The sequence below is a fragment of the Dermacentor silvarum genome, chromosome 9 (assembly GCF_013339745.2).
Source record: "Dermacentor silvarum isolate Dsil-2018 chromosome 9, BIME_Dsil_1.4, whole genome shotgun sequence".
In the NCBI taxonomy this organism is placed as follows: domain Eukaryota; kingdom Metazoa; phylum Arthropoda; class Arachnida; order Ixodida; family Ixodidae; genus Dermacentor; species Dermacentor silvarum.
The window spans coordinates 158,154,470-158,174,118 of record NC_051162.1 but is presented as its reverse complement, the minus strand read 5'-3'; the positions used below and the strand labels follow the sequence as shown (position 1 = coordinate 158,174,118).

The window sequence follows — 19,649 nt, the reverse complement described above, 5'->3', positions numbered from 1 at the left end:
TCGCACATACAGCGTAAGGCGCGCGGCGACAATGTTACCGTACCGGCAGGCAGCCTGCCGCCTCCTAACCATCGGCAGCTCGCTGGGCCGTTGGATCCGATCGAGGCCGGTGGCACTTACGACACGACCGCATACAGCTCGTAATAAAGCGACTGTATTGGTCAGCACAACGTGCACACGAATATGTCGCGCATAAATTACAATGCAGTTGGTTTTCTCGACGCTGGCGGTAGCGAAGAGCGAGCGTGCAAGGCTGGCGACCTGGTGATCGTTGTCACATGGTAGGCCTTTTTTTTTCAGCAAATGAAAATTGTCCCGCCACATGAATGAAAAGAGATATTGCGGGAGAATGCTCAATAAACTAATCACAGCGAAAATTTAGGTCAGTCTTCCACTTGCTCCGCGCCGCGCAAATACCTGAGCACCATTACGTCTGTGTACTGTGTGACGTCACGGATTTCAAGGGGTGTTTTCATATTTGGCCTTGTTCACAGGATCGTAGGGGAGGGGAGGGAGAGGCGCAGAAAGATATTTCGCAGTTTTTTGTTCCTTCAGAATGCAATACCTCAGTGGCTGTTTACCGATAAGCGGTTAAATATGGCCGAAGAGGCGCTGTCGAAATCTGTGACGCCACGCCAAGATGGTACGACAACTTCAGGGCGGCGTCGCAACCCGTGCGTTGTTCTTGTGTCTTTTCATATGACGATTTAAAGACGTTGGCAGAGTGATCCACTAGGAATTAGGCAACTCGTCCATACCAATGTTAATCGCTGCTGCCTCCGACACCACAGATCATACATATGCCACCGTCGGCTTACCTGTAGTGTAGAGTGCACTGTTAACTTGAAGCAAATAGAAAGTTCACTGCACATACTACCAACCCGAGAAACCACTCATTCTTGAAAGAAATTTGCATACCAGTACTTAATTTTCACTGCAGTATCTTTTAGTAGCACGCGAAGGTACTAAATACGGAACTTGCCGCCTCGCTATTCTAAATGATCGCCTTTCAAGAAAACCCTGGCAGTGTATAGCTACACGCGTACTCTGTGCGATGATGTTTGATAACTCGGGCTCTGAGAGGAACGCCTCCACGCCCCCTATGCAATACCGCAGGTACATCGACGGGTCCAAGTACTGCGAAGCGGTGGCCAACGCCATCGACCTGGCCCGGGAAGAGATCTTCATTGCCGACTGGTGGCTTACGCCCGAAATCTACCTCAAGCGCCCGGTGGTACCCAACAACCGCTGGCGACTGGACCAGCTGCTTCAGAAGAAAGCGGTGAGCTGTTCCTTGTGAGAAAGCGAAACTCACAAGCCTAAATCTCTGGTTATAGGCATGTTGTCGTCTGGCTATCTCGCCGGGTGAGTGGGGTCAATCCCGGAAATCATTTAATCAAAACTGCGCTGGTTCCGGGGTGATTGTAATCGAAGGTGGTCGGTGGGCCGAATCTTGCACCAGTGCAAGATGTGTAACCTCAAGGCTGTTTAATGTTATTTCCATATGCGAGCCGTTGCTCCAGACAGTCGAACCTTGATAATTAAATGTGATTGATTTGTTTATTCATGTGCCCCAAAACGGCGTAGCTTTCACATTTACAGTCGCTCAGGTGTAGCATATAAAGGCCTAGCTCCTTTGTCCCTTTATCCGGGTTTGGCCTCGGTGTCTCGCCTAATAAACCTAAGCGCGGAATCTCCCGTAAGTTAAGGCACGGTTATCTAAAACACGAACAATTGTGACTTTAACCTGGAGGAGTTCGTAGAGGAAGTACTTGCGTAGTGGCGCCGGTTTATACGTCACAAATGGCGTTCGTTTAGTCAAATGCGAACCAAAAGGGCATTTACCGACGTTTTGATTGGAAAGTGCAGTTGATCGTGTGTTTGCAAGGGGTGTGGACGGCGTTAATATCAAGTGTTACCTTACGTACGTCTCAGTACATGCTCGTCCCTACTTGTAATTCTACGAGAGTGTGTGATGTAAGCCGTGAAGAAGATTCGCGTCCATCCGATTCCTACAGTGCGTAGAACACGCACAACGTTTTATTGCGATAGCAATTATATGGACACTCCGGGCGCATTTTTGCCGTCGCCGTGATGTTCCCTATAAAGTACAAGGGTGATAACACCGTCGTCGCGCGTCGTGTGCTGTACGTGCGATGAAAGCGTGCGAGGGGAGCCGACGGTCGTGGCTCAATCTCGCGCGCGCAAGGGGGGAAAGCGGGAAGGAAGCGCGCCCTATTCCGTCGCGCTTCAGGTGAGAGCGGAGTGAGAGGAGGGAGGCGGCGTTGTACTCCCGCAGCAACTGCGTACTCAGCGGCCGCGCACGTCATATCTTTAAAGCGACCTGCATTGAGGGCAGTCTAGTCGCTTCGACGGCAGATCGCTTTGTGCGTGCTCCGTTCTCTGCGCTTAGCTTGCGCTGAAGCGATAGACAGCACGAAGGTCACCTCGCGCGCTGCTGCTACCGCGCTTCCTCGTCCAGCATTTTGACAGCTAGTGTCCGCGCTCACCGCGTCCGACGCGACGCCTCCGAAACGTCACCTCCTCTTGGCCAGTGAGGTCACCAGGGAGGTTGGAGGAGGTATAAAAGTGCGCGCTCGTGAGTTGCACCGGAGGCTTTCCTTTTGGCGTAGCAGTTGCCGGCTGGCATCTTCGAGAAGCTGCGTGAGATATGGCGGGTGGGCGACTGGCAGAATCCGTCGCTATAACTGGCCAGCAATGGAGCCGCGCGCGATCGAGAGTCACTGTACATGGATCGGAATGGTGGCATTTCTTGCCAGCCCGTGGATAGCACCTGATGGAGACGTAGATCGAGCTATGCGACGGATGTCGTGAATTGCTAGCGTGGAGTCGGTGCGGATAACGAGCTTCCAATGCTGTCGCGCGACTTCGACGAAACGCATCCGAATCAGTTCAATCCGTCTCGTATGGCGCCGAGCTCGGCGAGATACGCTGGCGGTTCATGGTCGGCGCTACATAGTGTGTTTCGTCCCTTTCACCGTTCCTTCATTCCTTCCTCCTTGGTTTCCTCGCCTAGAGATCTTACAATAGTTTCTATATATATATATATATATATATATATATATATATATATATATATATATATATATATTTCTCTGTAATCTGCCTCCTTCCATCACCGCCACGCCGCCTTGGTTCAGTGACTATGTAGTTTTGATCACGAAGGGGCAGGATCGAGTCCCGTCTGAGAACAAGAGCTTGATGGCGCAACCTACCACCCCGATTTAAAAGGGACGCTCATAACATCCATTCATCCATCCATCCATATTGTGGCCGCGCTCCGATGGGCTCTAAATGCAGAAAGCGCTCCTGTATTTAAATTTATATGCACGGTAAAGAATGGCGGCCTGTCATAATTAATTCAGGGCCCTATAATGCTAATAGAAATACAGTACTAATCATAGTGCAATACTAATAGCGCCAGTACTGCTTTTGGTACGTTAAACCTAATGAATTACTCCTGATTTATTTTCTTTTTTTTTTCTACGTTGCGTATACAGCGCACACTAATGGTGAATGTTTCTAAATGGTCAACGACAACCGACAAAGTTCTCAATTTTGTTGCCTCAAGCCAGCGTAATTTATCCCTACCAGCCATCTTTTAAGATTTTATCGTAACATGATCAATTTTAGCGCTTGTTGACGATTGTCGTATTGATCGCACCAATTATATTGCAATATATTTTTTTAACACGAAAGTGTTTTATGCCGGGGTCCACCAAGACTTCAGTGACGTATTTCCTCACGGAAATACGTCATAGAACATAATACAAAGAAAGAAACCAGAAGAAAAAGTTCCACAAACATGCAAAATTTGGAAATCGAACCCACGACCTCTCGGTCCGCGACGATAGATCGCCGAGCGTTTAACCCATTGCGCCACAAACGCATTTGCAGAGAGCTACACAGACGCGCCTTATATATCTAACACTCCTCCGTGTACCCGCGCTCTTGCTCGGGGCGGTGCCGCCGCCTACGAGCAGAAAAGAGAAGTACTGCATTATGACACTAACGCGCACCGACAGTGAACGCTTCGGTGGTCTCAGCACTACGACGCCTCGATGCCAGCATTCGAAGGGACGCTGGCATCAAGAAGCACTACCAACGCCACCTAGGTGGCGTTCACCGTACTCAGCACAGCGGAGCGTGGCCTCCGCAATTAGCTCTGAAATATTTGCGTCTAGCTTAGGGCAGAGCTTACTCCGGAACACAACAAATACAGTCGCTGACCGATTTTTTTCATGGCCAGGTTTTTTCGGACCTATCCATTGTAAAGATGAATAGCCACGCAGCAGCGACACCAACGTATTGAAGCGATGCATAACGGCAGCCGAATTTTCAGCCGCCTTTACTCGAATAAATCATAACTATACTTCATGGCATTGGCTGATGATGATGAGGATGACACTTCGTAGACATTTGTGGCGCAGATAATTTTAGTTGCGAATATACGTTCAGAGCACAGTGCCTGTTGACAGCGCTCTTATAGAGCAAAGGCTGCGCAACTTCAACCAACAGTGAACACGTTGAGTAATCAAACTATTTTAGTATCATCATGATCATCGGGAGCCTATATTTATGTCCACTGCAGGACGAAGGCCTCTCTCTGCGATCTCCAATTACCCCTGCCTTGCGCTAGCTGATTCCAACTTGCGCCTGCGAATTTCCTTCCGCCTAGTCCTCTGCCGTCCTCGACTGTGCTTCCCTTCTCTTGGTATCCATTCTATAACCCTAATGGTCCACCGGTTATCCATCATTTTTAGTATATTGTTTACCAAATGTTTGTGTTTTTCAACTACAACTGCAGTATTTTTCAAGTTCTCAGAACGGCGTGTCTGAGTGTTTGGTCTTTCTGGTCAGGTCTTTATTGCATTGTTTAGAGTTCTACTTCGTGCAATGACGGAACTCTGTCAGATTGTCTGGTACGGTACCTTTGCTACTTAGCGAAGAGAGGGAAGAATTGCGTGCGTTTTGGGAGACGGACTTAAAGTTGGTCTATCTTATGACAGCCATGTCCTGGTGAGAGCGAAGGTTTTACCTTCGGTCTATCCTATAAAAATGCAGTGTGTGCGTCATTCGCCGTTTACGTTGCTTACTTGCCTATTTAATGTGTCTGTGTAATTGGCATGCTTTGCGTGAGATGTCTGCGTCAGTTCTAAATCAGAGCGTGGGAATCATGTCTTATCGCTGTAAGCGGCTGGCAGTTATGCGCGTTTGCTAGCTTTGCTTATCGGTGATATCTAAGACACCGCTCCGACCCTTGCACAAGCAGCGCCCACACGCCCTCATTTAGATATCCTCATATGCTGTGTGGCAGGCTGTACGAGTTAAATAAAAGACCTGTGAAGCTTACGGATAGTCCTTACATCATCATCATCATTAGCTTTACTTATAGGAACATTTTTACGTGATCCTGCCCTTGTACTGAGCATTATTGTTTTTACTGTAATCGCCATGCGTGTTGAGCGGACGATTATCACTCTGCATTTGCTCCAATAGTCTTCGAAGTTTCGTTCGTTTGTTAGACGCAGAATATGAACTATAGGTTATCTACAATTGCTCAGCAAATACCGCTTCTGCGGTTAAAGTGAAATTGCGTGGTCGTGTTCAGCAAGGCCTTATCTTCCTCTTCAACCTTTCTACTCTCGCCAGGAGGAAGGCGTGAAGGTGTTTGTGCTCCTCTACAAGGAGGTGGAAATGGCGCTCAGCATCAACAGCCTTTACAGCAAGCAGAAGCTGGCGGCCATGCATCCCAACATCAAGGTAACGGCATGATACAGTAACTTATGCAGTGACCTATACAATAACTTTACACCAAAATGCCGTTCATGCTATGCATTCCGACATCAAGGTATACGGTGTGATACAACAACATATACAGTAACTTTTACACCGAATAGCTATTTATACCGCATTGCCTTTTCCGTTTTCAGCGCTGTGTGCGTGTCGCTCTCTCGTGTCCGTGTTTTTTTTTTTTTTTTTTTGCGCTGTGTTTTCGGCCGTTTTCTTCGTTTCTTTTCGTAACGTGGGGAACGCGGCTGTGCAAACGATATCAGTCCTATACAGCAATGAAATGACTTCAGTCATAGTTGCGCGGACAGTGCACAATCATTTCTCATGACCATAGCGATACGCTGCCTTCCACAGAAGCCGCAGCTTGATCGGGCATGCTGTGCGCCGACAGAAGAGATACCAAACGCCAAAACGTGACAAAACAGGGTACGCAACCCACACTGAATGTTTGTCCCGCTCACAACGGCTAATTAAGCAGGCGAGCCAATTAATTGTTGTGCGTGCAAGAAATCGTGCCTGGCAAACTGCGACCCCGCGTGATGAGATCGAGTGCGCGGGACGCGCACATTGCCTTCACCCAACGCGTGTCTTCTGCTGTGCACTACTCATGACACAGTGGCGACGCCTCCGAGATAGCACCGGCGTGATCTCGGAGGCCATTCCTTGAAGTAATTTTTTTTCTAAATATGCACGAGTGAAATCTGGCACTGCGATCGTTCAGCTATTATGGGAATGATGTGTAATACATGGATTTGTCTCGTCTTCGTGCTTCTGACTTCAGGCGTTCTTGTCGCGTTGCTACGGTGTCTAGATGGCTAGGTGCGCCGTCTGCCGGGCGTAAAGCGTAGTTCAGCTCTTCTGCGCTTCATGGTACGCTGTATCATGGCGACAAACGAGGCGCTGCGCTCAGACGCCTGTCACAAGCGGCGCGCGTGGTGTGCTGCTCGGCCGTATTGCAGTGGAAATGTGGCGTATTTATCACTGTATTTGTAGAGACAAAGAGCGAGAGATTTCCGACCACCAATCATCGACCTACCGACCACAAAAATTTCCGAAAGCGCCAAAGAAAGATATTCGTTTTAAATGTCTACGTGTGCTGTTATTTTTTTTTTCTCTGCACGCATTCTCCGAGCTCTGGCCCTGGACGTATCTTAACTCTGGCCCTTGAAGTTTAATCTTTCTCCAGGCGCCAACATACAGTGCTATACAGTGGGTCCCTATCAAAGATGTAAAGTTGTTTGAATCATTTCGTCATTAATTAGGTTTATCGTCCTGATATATCGATCGGTGAAATCAGTTATTTCGCTTCTCTCTGTTTGTCCATCATTTATTTTCTTGCGCGCACCATCTCTGTGATAAATGCTGGTGGTGGCTCCGACTGCAGATCTTGAGGCATCCCGACCACATGACCGGTGGCATCCTCCTCTGGGCGCACCACGAGAAGCTGGTGGTCATCGACCAGAAGTTCGCCTTTCTCGGAGGGCTGGACCTGTGCTATGGACGCTGGGACGACTTCAACCACAGGTACGTATGGCTACGGTTTTGGATATTTCGAAAGGCATATGTATATAAAACCTGATTAGATCAAGCAGGTTATGGGACTATTTGTCGCCGCCCCGTTACCAGGGGGATGACAATAGTAGGCATCATTATCACCAAGCACTCGCACGGGTTATCTAACGACTTGGCCTGCTGCACGCACGCACAGTATACTTCACTCTCTGATATCTGATCGTTATTTGCCGTATTGTCATTTTTCTCTCTCGCAGGCTCACAGATGTCGGTGGAATTCAAATGCAGAGGCAGATCTCCAAGTCGGAGCAGCCTGAAGTCAACACATCTATGAGCGAGGTGCGTCGTCTTGCACGCCTGCTGCTTTGAAAGATATTTCGAACTGGCATCCTGATTTCGCTGTAACGCATGCTTAAAGTGATCTAATTAAAATTGTGTTTCTCGGCAAGCTGGTGACCGCCTCGCAGTGTCCGCTGATTCATTTCGTTCCTTAAATCTGGTTGGTCGATTTGTTGTTGTTTTTGCTGCCACAGGTGGCGAACAGACTTCTCGCGTCGCATCGGTTACGCAAGCAGATGTCGGCTGGCGATGCCACACTCTCCGAAGGGTACGGAACGACCGACGCTGGTAAGAGTCGCATCACTACATCTTGCTGGGCTAGTTATTTACACTTTTAACAGCGGAGCTGGACGTAATGTGTCTGCTGAATCAAAAAAAAAAAAACGCCCTTGCCGATTGAGAGTGTTGCCTAGCAACCACCTCGCGGAGCGGTGTGTGCTTCGCCTGCACATGTTGCCTTGACAGGTCCCGTTAAGGAGAGAGAAGGATAGCATGCGCGCGTCGCGCGCTATGCTCGGGAGAGAGAAAAAGAAAATGAGAGAGAGAGAGAGAGATTGTAGCAGCACCAACGAGGCAACGCGCAGAGCTGCTGCCGCCGTCCGCGTTTCCCCACGTTCGCGCCGAACCCGCGCGGTTTCCGTGAGTGCTGCAGGCGCCCCTGGCGGCGGCTCGGCAGGTTTCGACCAGCCAACGCCCCGGCAAGTGTGGAGGCGCAGCTTGGCCGTGACGTCACCGAGGAGATAAAGCTCAGAGCAGCCGCGACGGCGACACAACTCTCGTTGGCTCTGAGGCGAGTACATGTAGCCTTGACATGGGGCGACCAAAGAAGATCTAACATCCGAAGAAGAAGCCGCTCATCTTCTTGAAGCATGTCGTGCGGCCAAGCGAGATTCTTCACGTCCGCGGCGAGATGATTCGGAATACTGTGCATAGCAGCACATAGCATTTATTAGCAAAACTTAGCCAAGCCTTCTAAAGCCTGGAAGAAGCTAGGTCAGTCACCAGCTCCGCTGTTTCCTCCAGCCTTGCACGACTAGTGCAAGCTGCCCGCGTTATTTTACATGGAAAGACGCGATACTTTCCGAAGAAACCACCGTGGACTGGAAAGTGCAGTACAGGATAAACAGCACTCCAGGAAAGAGCGACAGTCCGGTCGCTCTTAATTAACTATGTGATTGTTCCTTCATGCGGTTTGGCGTCTTTTCCGTCCTAATGATAAGAGTCGCTTTACCATAATAAGAGTCGCTTCAACTCCACCTTGCTTTTTTTTTACTTGCTTTTACTGCGCACAGCAGTTTTGTGCGTTGATAAATGGGTTGAATAAGTCTGTGTGTCCGTTCACAACAATCCTCACATGTGCAACCGTGCCGAAGCTGATGACGTAAACGACCATACCTGCAAGTTCCGTGGACATTAGCGCCACCTTTAGTGTAACATGCTCGATCGCAAAAAAAAATAATGCGTAACTTAATGTACGTTTTTTGTCTCCTCTTCAAGTTGATGGCGTTGGCGACGCGACGCCTCCGGGCGCCGTCACCGACGTGGACACCAGGAACCGTGGCAGGCGCTCCCTGGTGGGCGGCAGGCTTTCCATGGGCGCCGCCGCCATCTCCAACGGCGGCGCCGTCTACGTCGACCAAGAGGAAGGCAAGGTCGTCGTCGGCGACGACGGTTCGTCCAGGATCGCGTCGAACTTGATGCGCGCCCGACGCGTCTTCCGGGCCGTCACGGTGAGTCCGCAAGCAAGAGGGGCCCGCGAACGAACTCGAAAAAGTATAGCACATGCGCACGAGCTAGTTAGAAAGGATGAACTGACCTACAAATATTTTTTTCTGCTTTGTTAATTTATGGATTTTGTTCTTGGATGGCTGGTATTTCGGAAAGGTTTCCCTAGCAGGTTTTACCCTGTACATAGGTTGCACGGACGTCACAGGGTGGAACTGTGGGACACGATGCCGCCATTGCTGAGCTCATTGCACTAGATGACCAACTGTCGGCATCCTCACAGGATCGAGCTCTGTGACCTTCTCGCTTACCGCGGTCGCAAAGGCGATTTGTGCAATTTGTGTGGTATTTTGGGCTGCCGAACGAGAAGAAAATACTAGGGAAATGAAAAGGGGGTTCGCACGCGTTTGCTGAAGGTGATAACAAACCAGTGCGACCTCTTGAAGGCGTGCACCGAGAGGAATCGAGGCACTTGCGCGGATCGACAGAAAGGACTCGAAAACACTGAACGTCGTTCGTGTCTGCGGGCGTAATTGTTTGGAAAGACATCCAGTTAGCAACTTACCAAACTTAACTCGTTGGCAAGACAATTGATAAGGTGAACATGCGTGGCAATGGGCAGTATAGGCACCGGGCGGCTGTCGTAAGGCGCCAGCGGCGCGCCGGCGATATGCTGGTGAACAGCGCCGCGAACGGCAGCTGTCAAAGCACTGGCATGTGAAGCAGACGACGGGACGAAGGCGCTCGGTGCTTCCAGTGATTTGGCACAGCGGGTTTTAAGGGCTGACGCACCGGAAAACGCATTTTCGTGTGTCTGCTTTTGAGAAAGGTCGTCACTTGTACGAGCCAGATCACATTCGTGGCATCAGGTAGTACATAAAGCAGAAAACGAGCGCAAATTGCGATGCAAATGCACCACGCGAACTGAGCTCACCGCGGCAAGCTAAGACTTCCACGTGGAACTCCAGCAGTTATATTCCAAATGTTATTTTGCTTTGCGCTTTAACATTACCGCGTATTTAATCATGGAAATATGCGAATGACACAAAAATTATGGACAGAAAAAAAAGGAGACATACGTCTTCCTTACTCTGTTTCTTGAGCTGCTTCGCCGATCGCACATGTGTCAGTAAGTTCCCGCTCTCTGTCCGTTGTAGTTCTTTTATCTTTGCAATGCTTCCCCATTCTTACTTGCTTATAAACTAGCCCAATCTTCAGTCACGGCCCATTTTATATAGCTTAGCGCGACGGGAGCCGTCGGTGGCGGTGAGTGTGAACACGCCACTGCGTTGGCGTTCGCCGTCGATGCACAGCACAGTCGTGTGCCGGACTCAACCAGAGTTTGGAATTGCTACGAAGGAAAATGTACATCAAAAGAAAGAATGATACACTGTTAAGACGGCAAAATAACTACAAATCTGAGTGTTCGCCTTCGGTCCCCAAGCCCCGGAGCCGTTACACTGCGGAGGCGAAGACAGGCAAGTGGGACACGAAGCTCTTGCGTATGAACGGCTCTTTGATTAACGTTAGAACAACTAGACCATAGCAAATCAGCGTCGGAAATGTACAGTGCCCAGCGATTGAAGCGCTGGCAGCGCGCGGCTGCCGCCGTTTTTTTTTTCGTTTTTTTTTTTTTTTTCGCGCCACAGGTGAGCGCCGTGGGACCAAATGCAGTCATAATGCGTAACTAAGGTTCTGGCTTTCACTCTACACCACAATGCATCAGTTTGGCGCCCCCAGCGCTTACAGTCAATGCAAAAAGCGCTGGCGACCATGCGATTCGAGTATCGCGTTATTGCTGAGCACTGTATGCGCTGTTGCCTACAAACCGCACATATACAGACTTTCCGCCTGAAAAACGCGATGCCGTGATGAACAACGATTGAATTTAATGGCCTAACCAGTTTCAGTCATGTTTCAGTAACTGTTGGTGCACCCAAAAACGCAACATGTTTGATCAGACTTGGTTTCAAGGCAGCGCCTGCTGCGCCGGCCCGGCGGCCACATGCCATACATTCGCGGCGCAGCCGCATGAAGGCGCCACCAGTCCAAATTCATCCCGCGCCCGGTGCCTATAGGGTCGCGTTAACCGCGACAACAGCAGTGACCGGGACTCGATATGGATGTAGTTGGAATTCACTCTCTGTACCGAAGCCATGTTGGTGCCAAGTTTATCAAAGTAGGCAGGGCACAGTCCTAGGGCGCTATTTTGTAAGTGTCCACTAAGCGGACTGTCCATTTCGGTGCGCACTGATTGCATAGAGCAGGAGGCCTGAAGGGCAGGCGCCAATCGTCACCCCCTGACTCTCGAGCTCTATCTATTCAGCGCGCGCTCCCAAGGACCTAGTTGACACTTACTGACAAACCAAACTGTGTAGAATTCTTCATCTTCGCCATGTTATTATCGTGAAACGACGAGGCAAGGTAAACAGAGCGCACGAGCTTCCTCACGGTCGCAAACAAGCACTGGCACCGCGTCGAGTGTGCTCGCCAATGGCGGGTGCGGCACCGGAACTTTCGTCCCGCGCAACCTGTGTGCAGGCTCAGCAGGAGACACGGGGTACGATTGCGCTTGCGATCTGACGAGCGAACTGTCGTGACAGCAGCCGTATCGAACAAGTTTTCATCTGCTGCTGTCAGGCAGTCGGAACCAGCCATCTTGTGGACGCGCCATGCGGCGTATCTGAGACTGCGTTGTACCTTGGTTGTATTCCTACAGGTGGTGTCGTCAACATGGTGGCCAGAGTGTAGTTTTCCTTGCATGTAAATATTACCTTCTGGATGTCTAAGTGTCGCTATCACTGTAGTATTTCTCATTAAGTGGTAAAGCATGTGCAGTTGCGATGATAGGGACCTTATCCTATGTGGATTGAATTACAGAATGTCCGCTGCAGTGGTAATGACAGTTCCTGATATCCTTATTTTTTTCTGTTTTCCTTTTATTATTTATAAGTGAGCTGCTGTGTAGTGATTGAGGAAGAAAATACCTCGTCTACTTCATTTCTCTGTATTCTACAGCAAAAACATTAAAGAATTATAAAAAAGAGGCATCCGTGACAGAGTTTCATCAACATCCAACTTGGGTCCATGCCTGTAGGCTAATGAGCAATGTATATATATTGAGCAATGTTTATATATTTGTTTTTTTTTTTAGCCGCGTACACTGAACCAAGGCGACTATTCGTAAAACCGTTTCGTGAACATAAGGTCATCATTCAAGTGTAGCAGGTGTTGGTTACAAGTACTGTGAAACATGATATTACGGTACAAATTTGAACCAGACTACGGGGTCGGCGTTTGTATTTGGCTCTACCCCGTCCAAATATGCGCCATGAAATTATGTTGCATAGTACACTTAATGAGTCAATGTTTCGAACCTGCATTAGTTGACATATTCAGATTACAATGGAAGCATTAGTATTAGCTGATCTGGCACTAAAAATACCAGGGAATCAATCATATAACAGCAGAGGTGACGCTGCTTTGTTAAGAGAATTGTGTTATTATTGGAAAACTGATGTTGAACAGCTGTTTATCATGCATCAGGGAAATATCTCTGTTTTATATGAAGGTAAGTAATGTGTGTGGCTTCCCTTTTTGTTAGCTAACAGCCATTTTGCCATTAATAATGCATGACTGTGATTAACCTTGGCTAAGCTTACAGCGCCACTAAAGACACTGATCACCCAGAACCTTATGACCACCCATCTATGCTCCATGTTTTGACCCAAGTTAGGTCTCCGTATATGAGCTGGAAACACTCCTTCGTTTTGATTATGCGAGGATAAAACGGAAAAATGATTAGCAGACTCAGTTCCCGTAGTTTTGTGTACAATACGAGGACGTAGTTTGTAAACTCTTTTGTTAAATTGCGTGCCGTCGCGTCAGTTATGTATTAGATGGAACGCGGTGACTTTCTAAACGTAGCCATCAAGCGTTTCTAGTTACTGTAGCACGTATTCTCGGCAGCCTTTTTGCCGTAGTTCGTCGCATGTCACCCCAGTCAGCGGGGCGTGTTCGGTGCCACAGAATATAGGTGGTCATATAGCTCTGTCTGATCGGTGTGCAGCCATGGGCGCACGGAAGGTGGACGGGACAACTGAATCTATTAGAGTTCTCGATGTCAAAATAAGACGAATATCGTCAGCAGTTGCCAAGAAAAAAATCGATGTGTTGCTCGTTCTACATACGTTCAAGTCAGTCACAATATACATGCAGTGTCCCACCTAGGGTGCAAGCATCTCGTTTCACAGCTCCGGTTGTGTAATTCTCCCGTTCGCGTTTCGTTCGCGCATGGCTGTACGTCGTCCTGCTCTGGGCACCCCTTTGTTTTGCGTTTGCTGTATTTTTTTTTTTTTTTTTTCTGCGGGGGATCGACTTCGCCGTCGCCTCCCTTAACCTGGCCTGTTCTTTTGTTCGGCGTATGGCTTCGTCGATGCCGCTCACACCCGGACGGTTTTTTTGGTCTGTGCCACGGTGCTGTGCAGGCATGCCAGAAGCTAAAGAAGCAGCAGCGAGATGAGGTACGACTTGTTCTGGGTTTAACCGCACGAACTGCAGCACCACACTGCTTGCACATCTCTCTGCCGCCGCAGCAGCAGCTGTTACCCAGCAAGCTTTGCCCTTGCTTCACTGTCCATTGGCAACACTGTGCATTCGGCGGTCCTGCATGCTGCCTCGATGTTCGCGCCTTCGGCCTGCCTGTCTACCTAACCACTTTTGTTTGTTTTTTTGGCTCGCCGCTCGCCTCGAGTCGCTCGTTCCTCGATCAAGCAACGATCAATGCACAAACTAGAAACGTGCTCTACTGTATATTTGTACCGAAAAATTCCGTATGCCCCATACGCCCTGTACCCATAATCCTATGATTCTGTATGATTCTGTATGAAAAACCTGCATGTTCCCGTATAAACCCATATAATCACAAATTATTATGGCATATGGGGCAATATGGGTCTTTTCCAATAGGGTATCAGGCACTCTTGTGTTTATGCAGTCTTATATAGTATCAGGTACCCTTTGCAGCGTGTGCCGAATAGAACATTTTGACGTCATTCGGCGTATACATAGCCGGCTTTGAAGGGCATAGTGTTCCTGTACTGGATTCCCATGTAGTCATAAAAAGAGGTTGTGCAGAAGGGGGGGAGGGGGGGGGGAGATGATTCAAGTTTTCATAGGCATCAACACATCTTGAGCCACATATGTTTGCTGCTTGTTTGTCATCGTCGATGACTTTCACTATCACGAACTGGTCCTCGCTTACACGCTGTCATCAGAAGTAATCTGCACTGATTACTTTCCAGGTATCGTTTGAGCTTTCTCTCACTTTTCGCTTCGGTTTCAACTGTCGTTCTCGATGTCGTTCTCGCGTGGAGATGGCCAGAGATTTTATTTTCTCTTTCCAAGTCACTCGCATTACTTCGCTGCTAATCTCTGACCAGCCTAAACTAAAGATAATTTAATTCACCACCTGTTGGCGTACAAAACTTAATGTTACTCAGTGGCATTGCGGCCGTGTCAGCGCGATTGTGGTATACGCACTTCGTAGTGCACTTTGTCGTATCAAGATCGAAGTTGAGCGAAGTCGCGCTCGCTAAGCTCGCTGCAACTCGGCGACTCCGATTTGAGGGCCTTAAAGCACTGCATCTATGCTGTGCGGCTACAGTTGTGCAAAAAGGTGTGTCTCGGGATGGCTTTAGCAACAACGTGTCCACTGGCGCTCGCTTCGAACTTCGTAATTGTACCTCGAACCCCATTTTTGCCGTCTTCGCAAAAGAAATTTTCATTGTCGTAGTCATCGTCATCGATATTAATGTTCTCTGGCGGGACGATGGCTTCTGCCAGCATTGTTTAGTTAAACCTGACATGTCAGCCGACTTCATGCGATGCCTGAAGATACCGGCACAAAAAGAAAATCAATAACAGACACTACGGACAAAAAAAGATAAAGTGGTTGGTTAGATTTCTGCACTGAGACTTATAAATTGGTGCAATCATGAAAAATCACTGACTCCTCGCTACACGGTTCCCTTTTTTTTTAGCAGTGTCTACGATGCGCACGTCCTAAGGTAATTTTTTTTTTTTTGGCGGGATCACAGGCATTTGGATAATGCTCAACTTGTACACGACGTGTATGCCCGTGACGTGGACATGAAACGCAATTTGAAACAGAAAAATAGAAAACATCAATGTTTCGTGGCACTCCTGGGATTCGAAACAGGTTCCTCTGGTCGAAGCCAGTGCCTTAACCAGCCGGCAAAAGCAGCGTTGCAGTTTCGCCCTGCACATGGTACGTCTTTGTACGTCATTCACCGCACGTTCATGGTGGCACTGCGGGCGTAGCACGTGTTTCTGCGATGACTGTGTAAGCATATATATATATATATATATATATATATATATATATATATAATACGAGATACGCCTGTAATTTCAGTGACCAAGCGTCATGGCAACGGCGGACAGCACAATTTGCGCGATAATCGACCGTGCAATGACTACTGATCGTTTTTTAGAGCGCAGCTCTTAGGCTAGTTCCTACGGCGAGCGTCGGCGGCGTAACCGAGCGAACGAGCGCAGCGAGGGATGAAAGCGAACGCGGAGCGCAGGGGGGCATGGGGGGTGAAATACGCGAGGAGGAAAGAGGAGGATGGTGTGGCGAACGCATGAGGAGGAAAGCGTATTTCTGCGACGATGGCTACGAGATGGCGCCAGGGTAGCGCGCGTCGTCTGGGAGGTCTGTCGGCGACGGCTGCTCCGAATCGCGCCCACGCGTCGCCCACGCGCTCGCTCTCGCGGACTCCAGATTACCGAGGCAGTCGCGCCACCCTTCGCTCCGTTTGCAACGTGCCGCGCGAGACAGATTGTCCGCGCCAGCCAATATATCGCGAAATTAGGACACGTTAGAGCTGCGCTCAAATTTCTCATTAGAGGGTATCGTAATCGTCGGTGAATTTTTTTTTATAAACTTAACAGTTAGGCCACAGACGTTGGCCGCAGACCGCTACGTTCAAAAAACTCATGTGGAAGCTATCCGTCCTACCAAAATCGCCTGACGATTGTAGGACCCTCGTCGACTACATACGTATTCAGGCAGGGCTCGCAAATGCTAGCAACAAGAGCATGACACTGCGTCCCATCCTGAGATTTTTCTTCGAGGCTTGTTTTATCTTTCTCATAAACTCGTTTATATCTTGAGAAGACACATTATTGCAGAATTGAAGTCATTTAGTACTCAAACCAAACCATTTTCAGGAGTTCTAAACATTCCAGTTCGTGTGTCTCGGGTAATGTTTGTGCACTGTGGGAAAAAATGCAGCACGGAAAACTGTTACCTAGAACAACAGTGCTTTCAACGGCACATTTTGAGTTCGTGTTTCTTAGAACCGGTGCTGCTCGCAAGGTTCCTAGCAAAAGCTTAGGTTTTCAACACTGACTGATTTGGATTCTGCGATGACAACATGCCCAATAAAGTAATTGATTGATGAACAGCGAATTAGCGAATATTTTATAAGCTATTGGTGATTTTCGCGCAAATTTCTGTCTGCCTCTGCTCTGAAGCTCGATGGCAGCAATTGTTACTTTACCTGCAATCCCGTATTCGTTTTTAATTTGAGACGGTTTTCGCAGAAAGACGTGGTACTTTGGTTGCACACTGGATTTTGCATCTCACGTCCGTTCTAATTTATTTGTGCAATTAGTATGCCATTCAAGAACGTACTTGCAAAATGAGGTGCAGGAATACTGGAGTTGGGAATAAAAAAAATACGTGAACACAGAAGCTGCCCGCCTGATCAGCTTATCAAAACACACCGTGCGAATCATATGTATAAACTCTTAAGTAGCGCGACTTCTAAGGTGAGCTGTTACCTCAAGTCCTGACTAATCAAATACCTGTCACACACCAAAATGCGCCGAATTAAGCCTTCACTAAACCTATTTCAAAGAAACTTTTTTGCATTAACTTTTTTTTTCAACTCTGGTGACTGTTTCCTGTGAAGTGGTTTATTTAGGCTTTAGTGCCAATCTGTGGTCACCTAAAACTGGACATTTTTTATATATTGAACCTTGTCGCTTAGGGCTCCGTAGCCTATCACCAAAACAGTTATCACAATTTCGTTAGCAGCATCTGCTATGATGTTTAAGCGGATAAAATTGATAAAGTATTTGTTGATGTTGTAATTTTTTAAACAGGGTCGTTTGCAGTAATGCCTTCTACAGAGTTACGATATTTAAAAAATATGGAATTCTGGTATGGTGCATTATATTTTTTCAATCGAGGCGCTCAATTACGTACAGTGCACGTAATTGTGACTTCTGTTGCGCGGAGTTTGAAGATTTTGTGCTCCAATTTTACAGCAATTTACACCTGTTCTGAAACTCCTGTGAACAAAATAATTTGAACGCTAAAAAAATTTATATTGTTTATATAGTTTTATATGGAGAAATTCCATTGAAATTGATACGGCGCTCGTTTAATGAGTCCGTTGCTGTATCTCACACATCTGTGAACACGCAAATAGTGTGCTGCGAGTCGTAGCAATCTCAAACAAAACATTTCTGGTTAAAATGTGCTCTGAGAGCCCAGTTATTGTTGCATAACTATATTGGGCCCTCTACTGATACAGCGCTGAGAATTTTCACTACACCGAGCGTTCTCTCCTTCTTTTAATCTTTTCCTCCCCTTCTGCCAATTCAGGGTAGCCAACCGGGTTCAGTCTTGGTTAACCTCTCGGCAAGAGTCTTTTATGCGTTCCGTAATGCTTTCACCGCAATTTAATTCCGTAATGCAGGGAAGCCTACACAGTGTATTTCAGTGAAGGGAAAGTACAGTTTGCACAAGTACAAAGGGTAAACGACGTGTCATTATTTAGCATACTTCGGCGGTGCCTCCAGGACACCAAAGGGTCAACGGGGAGATCAGAAGCTAGTACCTGGACTGGTCCGTCGGTTGGGTTGCTCGCCGAAGCCCAGGGGTGTACAAGATCGGCTGTCAGCTATCGCGGGGAGATCTTGTATGCGGACGACCTCCGGCAGGCTCCGGCCTCGGTGGCCCCAACACACGGACCGCCCTGGTCCCAGCCTTGTGGTCCCCGTTGCGTCTTGGGTGCCGTGGAGATCCTGCGATGCCCGCTTTTTTATAACCTCAAGATGCTCTCCTACGGCCTCCGTTTACCGGTATTATTAAGGGGAAAACCTTGTGTCTATATTGGCGGTGCCCTTGGCGGTGACCTTTCCATGACCTTGCGGTCACCTTGGCGAAGCTGTGCCGTGACGAAAACTGGCCGATGCCGCCAAAAATAGAAACACGTGAAAAAATGCTCGGATCGACGTCACTCAGGGAGGTTCCTGTAAACAAAGTAAATTAGTGTCTTTGAAAATAAAATTTGGTAAATTTCGTTCTGGGTGGGAATCGAACCCGGGCGACGAGCACGCTTCCCTGAAGCCACGGCTGCTCCACGGTTGTGGCTTACTAAAGGTGTGCCTAGTGCGTTCGTGATTGCACACGTCACGTGGTCACAGACACGCGCTGGTGCCACTGCTCACGCGTTCGTCGTCGTTGTCTTCTTCCACAGCTGGTATTACAAACGTGTAACACTTGCTTATTGTGATTTTCGCTGCTGAACGATCTCACCGCAATACAGATATGTATTGCGGTGAAGCTCAGGAAAGCACACCCGCCATTATGGAACGCATATAAGACCCTAGCCAACATCCCTGCTTTTCACTTATGCTACTCTCTCTCACCCTTTCTATTCTCACTTGCAATGGTAAACTGAGAATAGTTGGGCGATCGTGTCGTGGCCCATTTAACCAGCCCTAAGCAGACGACGGGGTCAGCTAGTGGTAAGCGGATGTGACGCAGGTCCCAGCACATCGCCTCCGTGATTTTCAGCGCGCTGCGGGCACCGCCTATAATCTCTGAGCCAAGGCCGAGGAGCCCCGCTGGTTGTCATCGTTCTAGGTTCTGCATCACTTCCGGCGAGTGGGAATCCTTTCTTTCTTTTGTTTAATTTCAGCATTAATATATATATATATATATATATATATATATATATATATTCGAGATTCTCGACGCATCCACTCGTATTTCAAACGCAAAATTTTGCATTGAGGTTGTGCTATATTTTACGCCGCCCGAAATGTTGCAGTTTGTCCTCAAACACTTCTGGCCGCACTAGCGCGAAAAAATTGCACTACGGCTTGTTAAATTTTTTTTGGCCCCACTGCAATGCATGTCACTGCACGACACACTTTCG

The 19,649-nt window shown here is 48.2% G+C and overlaps 1 protein-coding gene across 1 annotated transcript in view; it reads left to right on the top strand.

Moving 5' to 3' along the window:
• Positions 1-19,649, top strand: part of LOC119464572 (phospholipase D1-like) — a 141,834-nt gene that overhangs the window by 83,923 nt on the left and 38,262 nt on the right. The window contains 8 exon segments of the mRNA XM_049656116.1: positions 1,117-1,282; positions 5,674-5,784; positions 7,199-7,338; positions 7,584-7,665; positions 7,860-7,953; positions 9,163-9,395; positions 13,878-13,913; positions 15,611-15,679. Coding sequence (XP_049512073.1) covers positions 1,117-1,282; positions 5,674-5,784; positions 7,199-7,338; positions 7,584-7,665; positions 7,860-7,953; positions 9,163-9,395; positions 13,878-13,913; positions 15,611-15,679 — 931 coding nt within the window.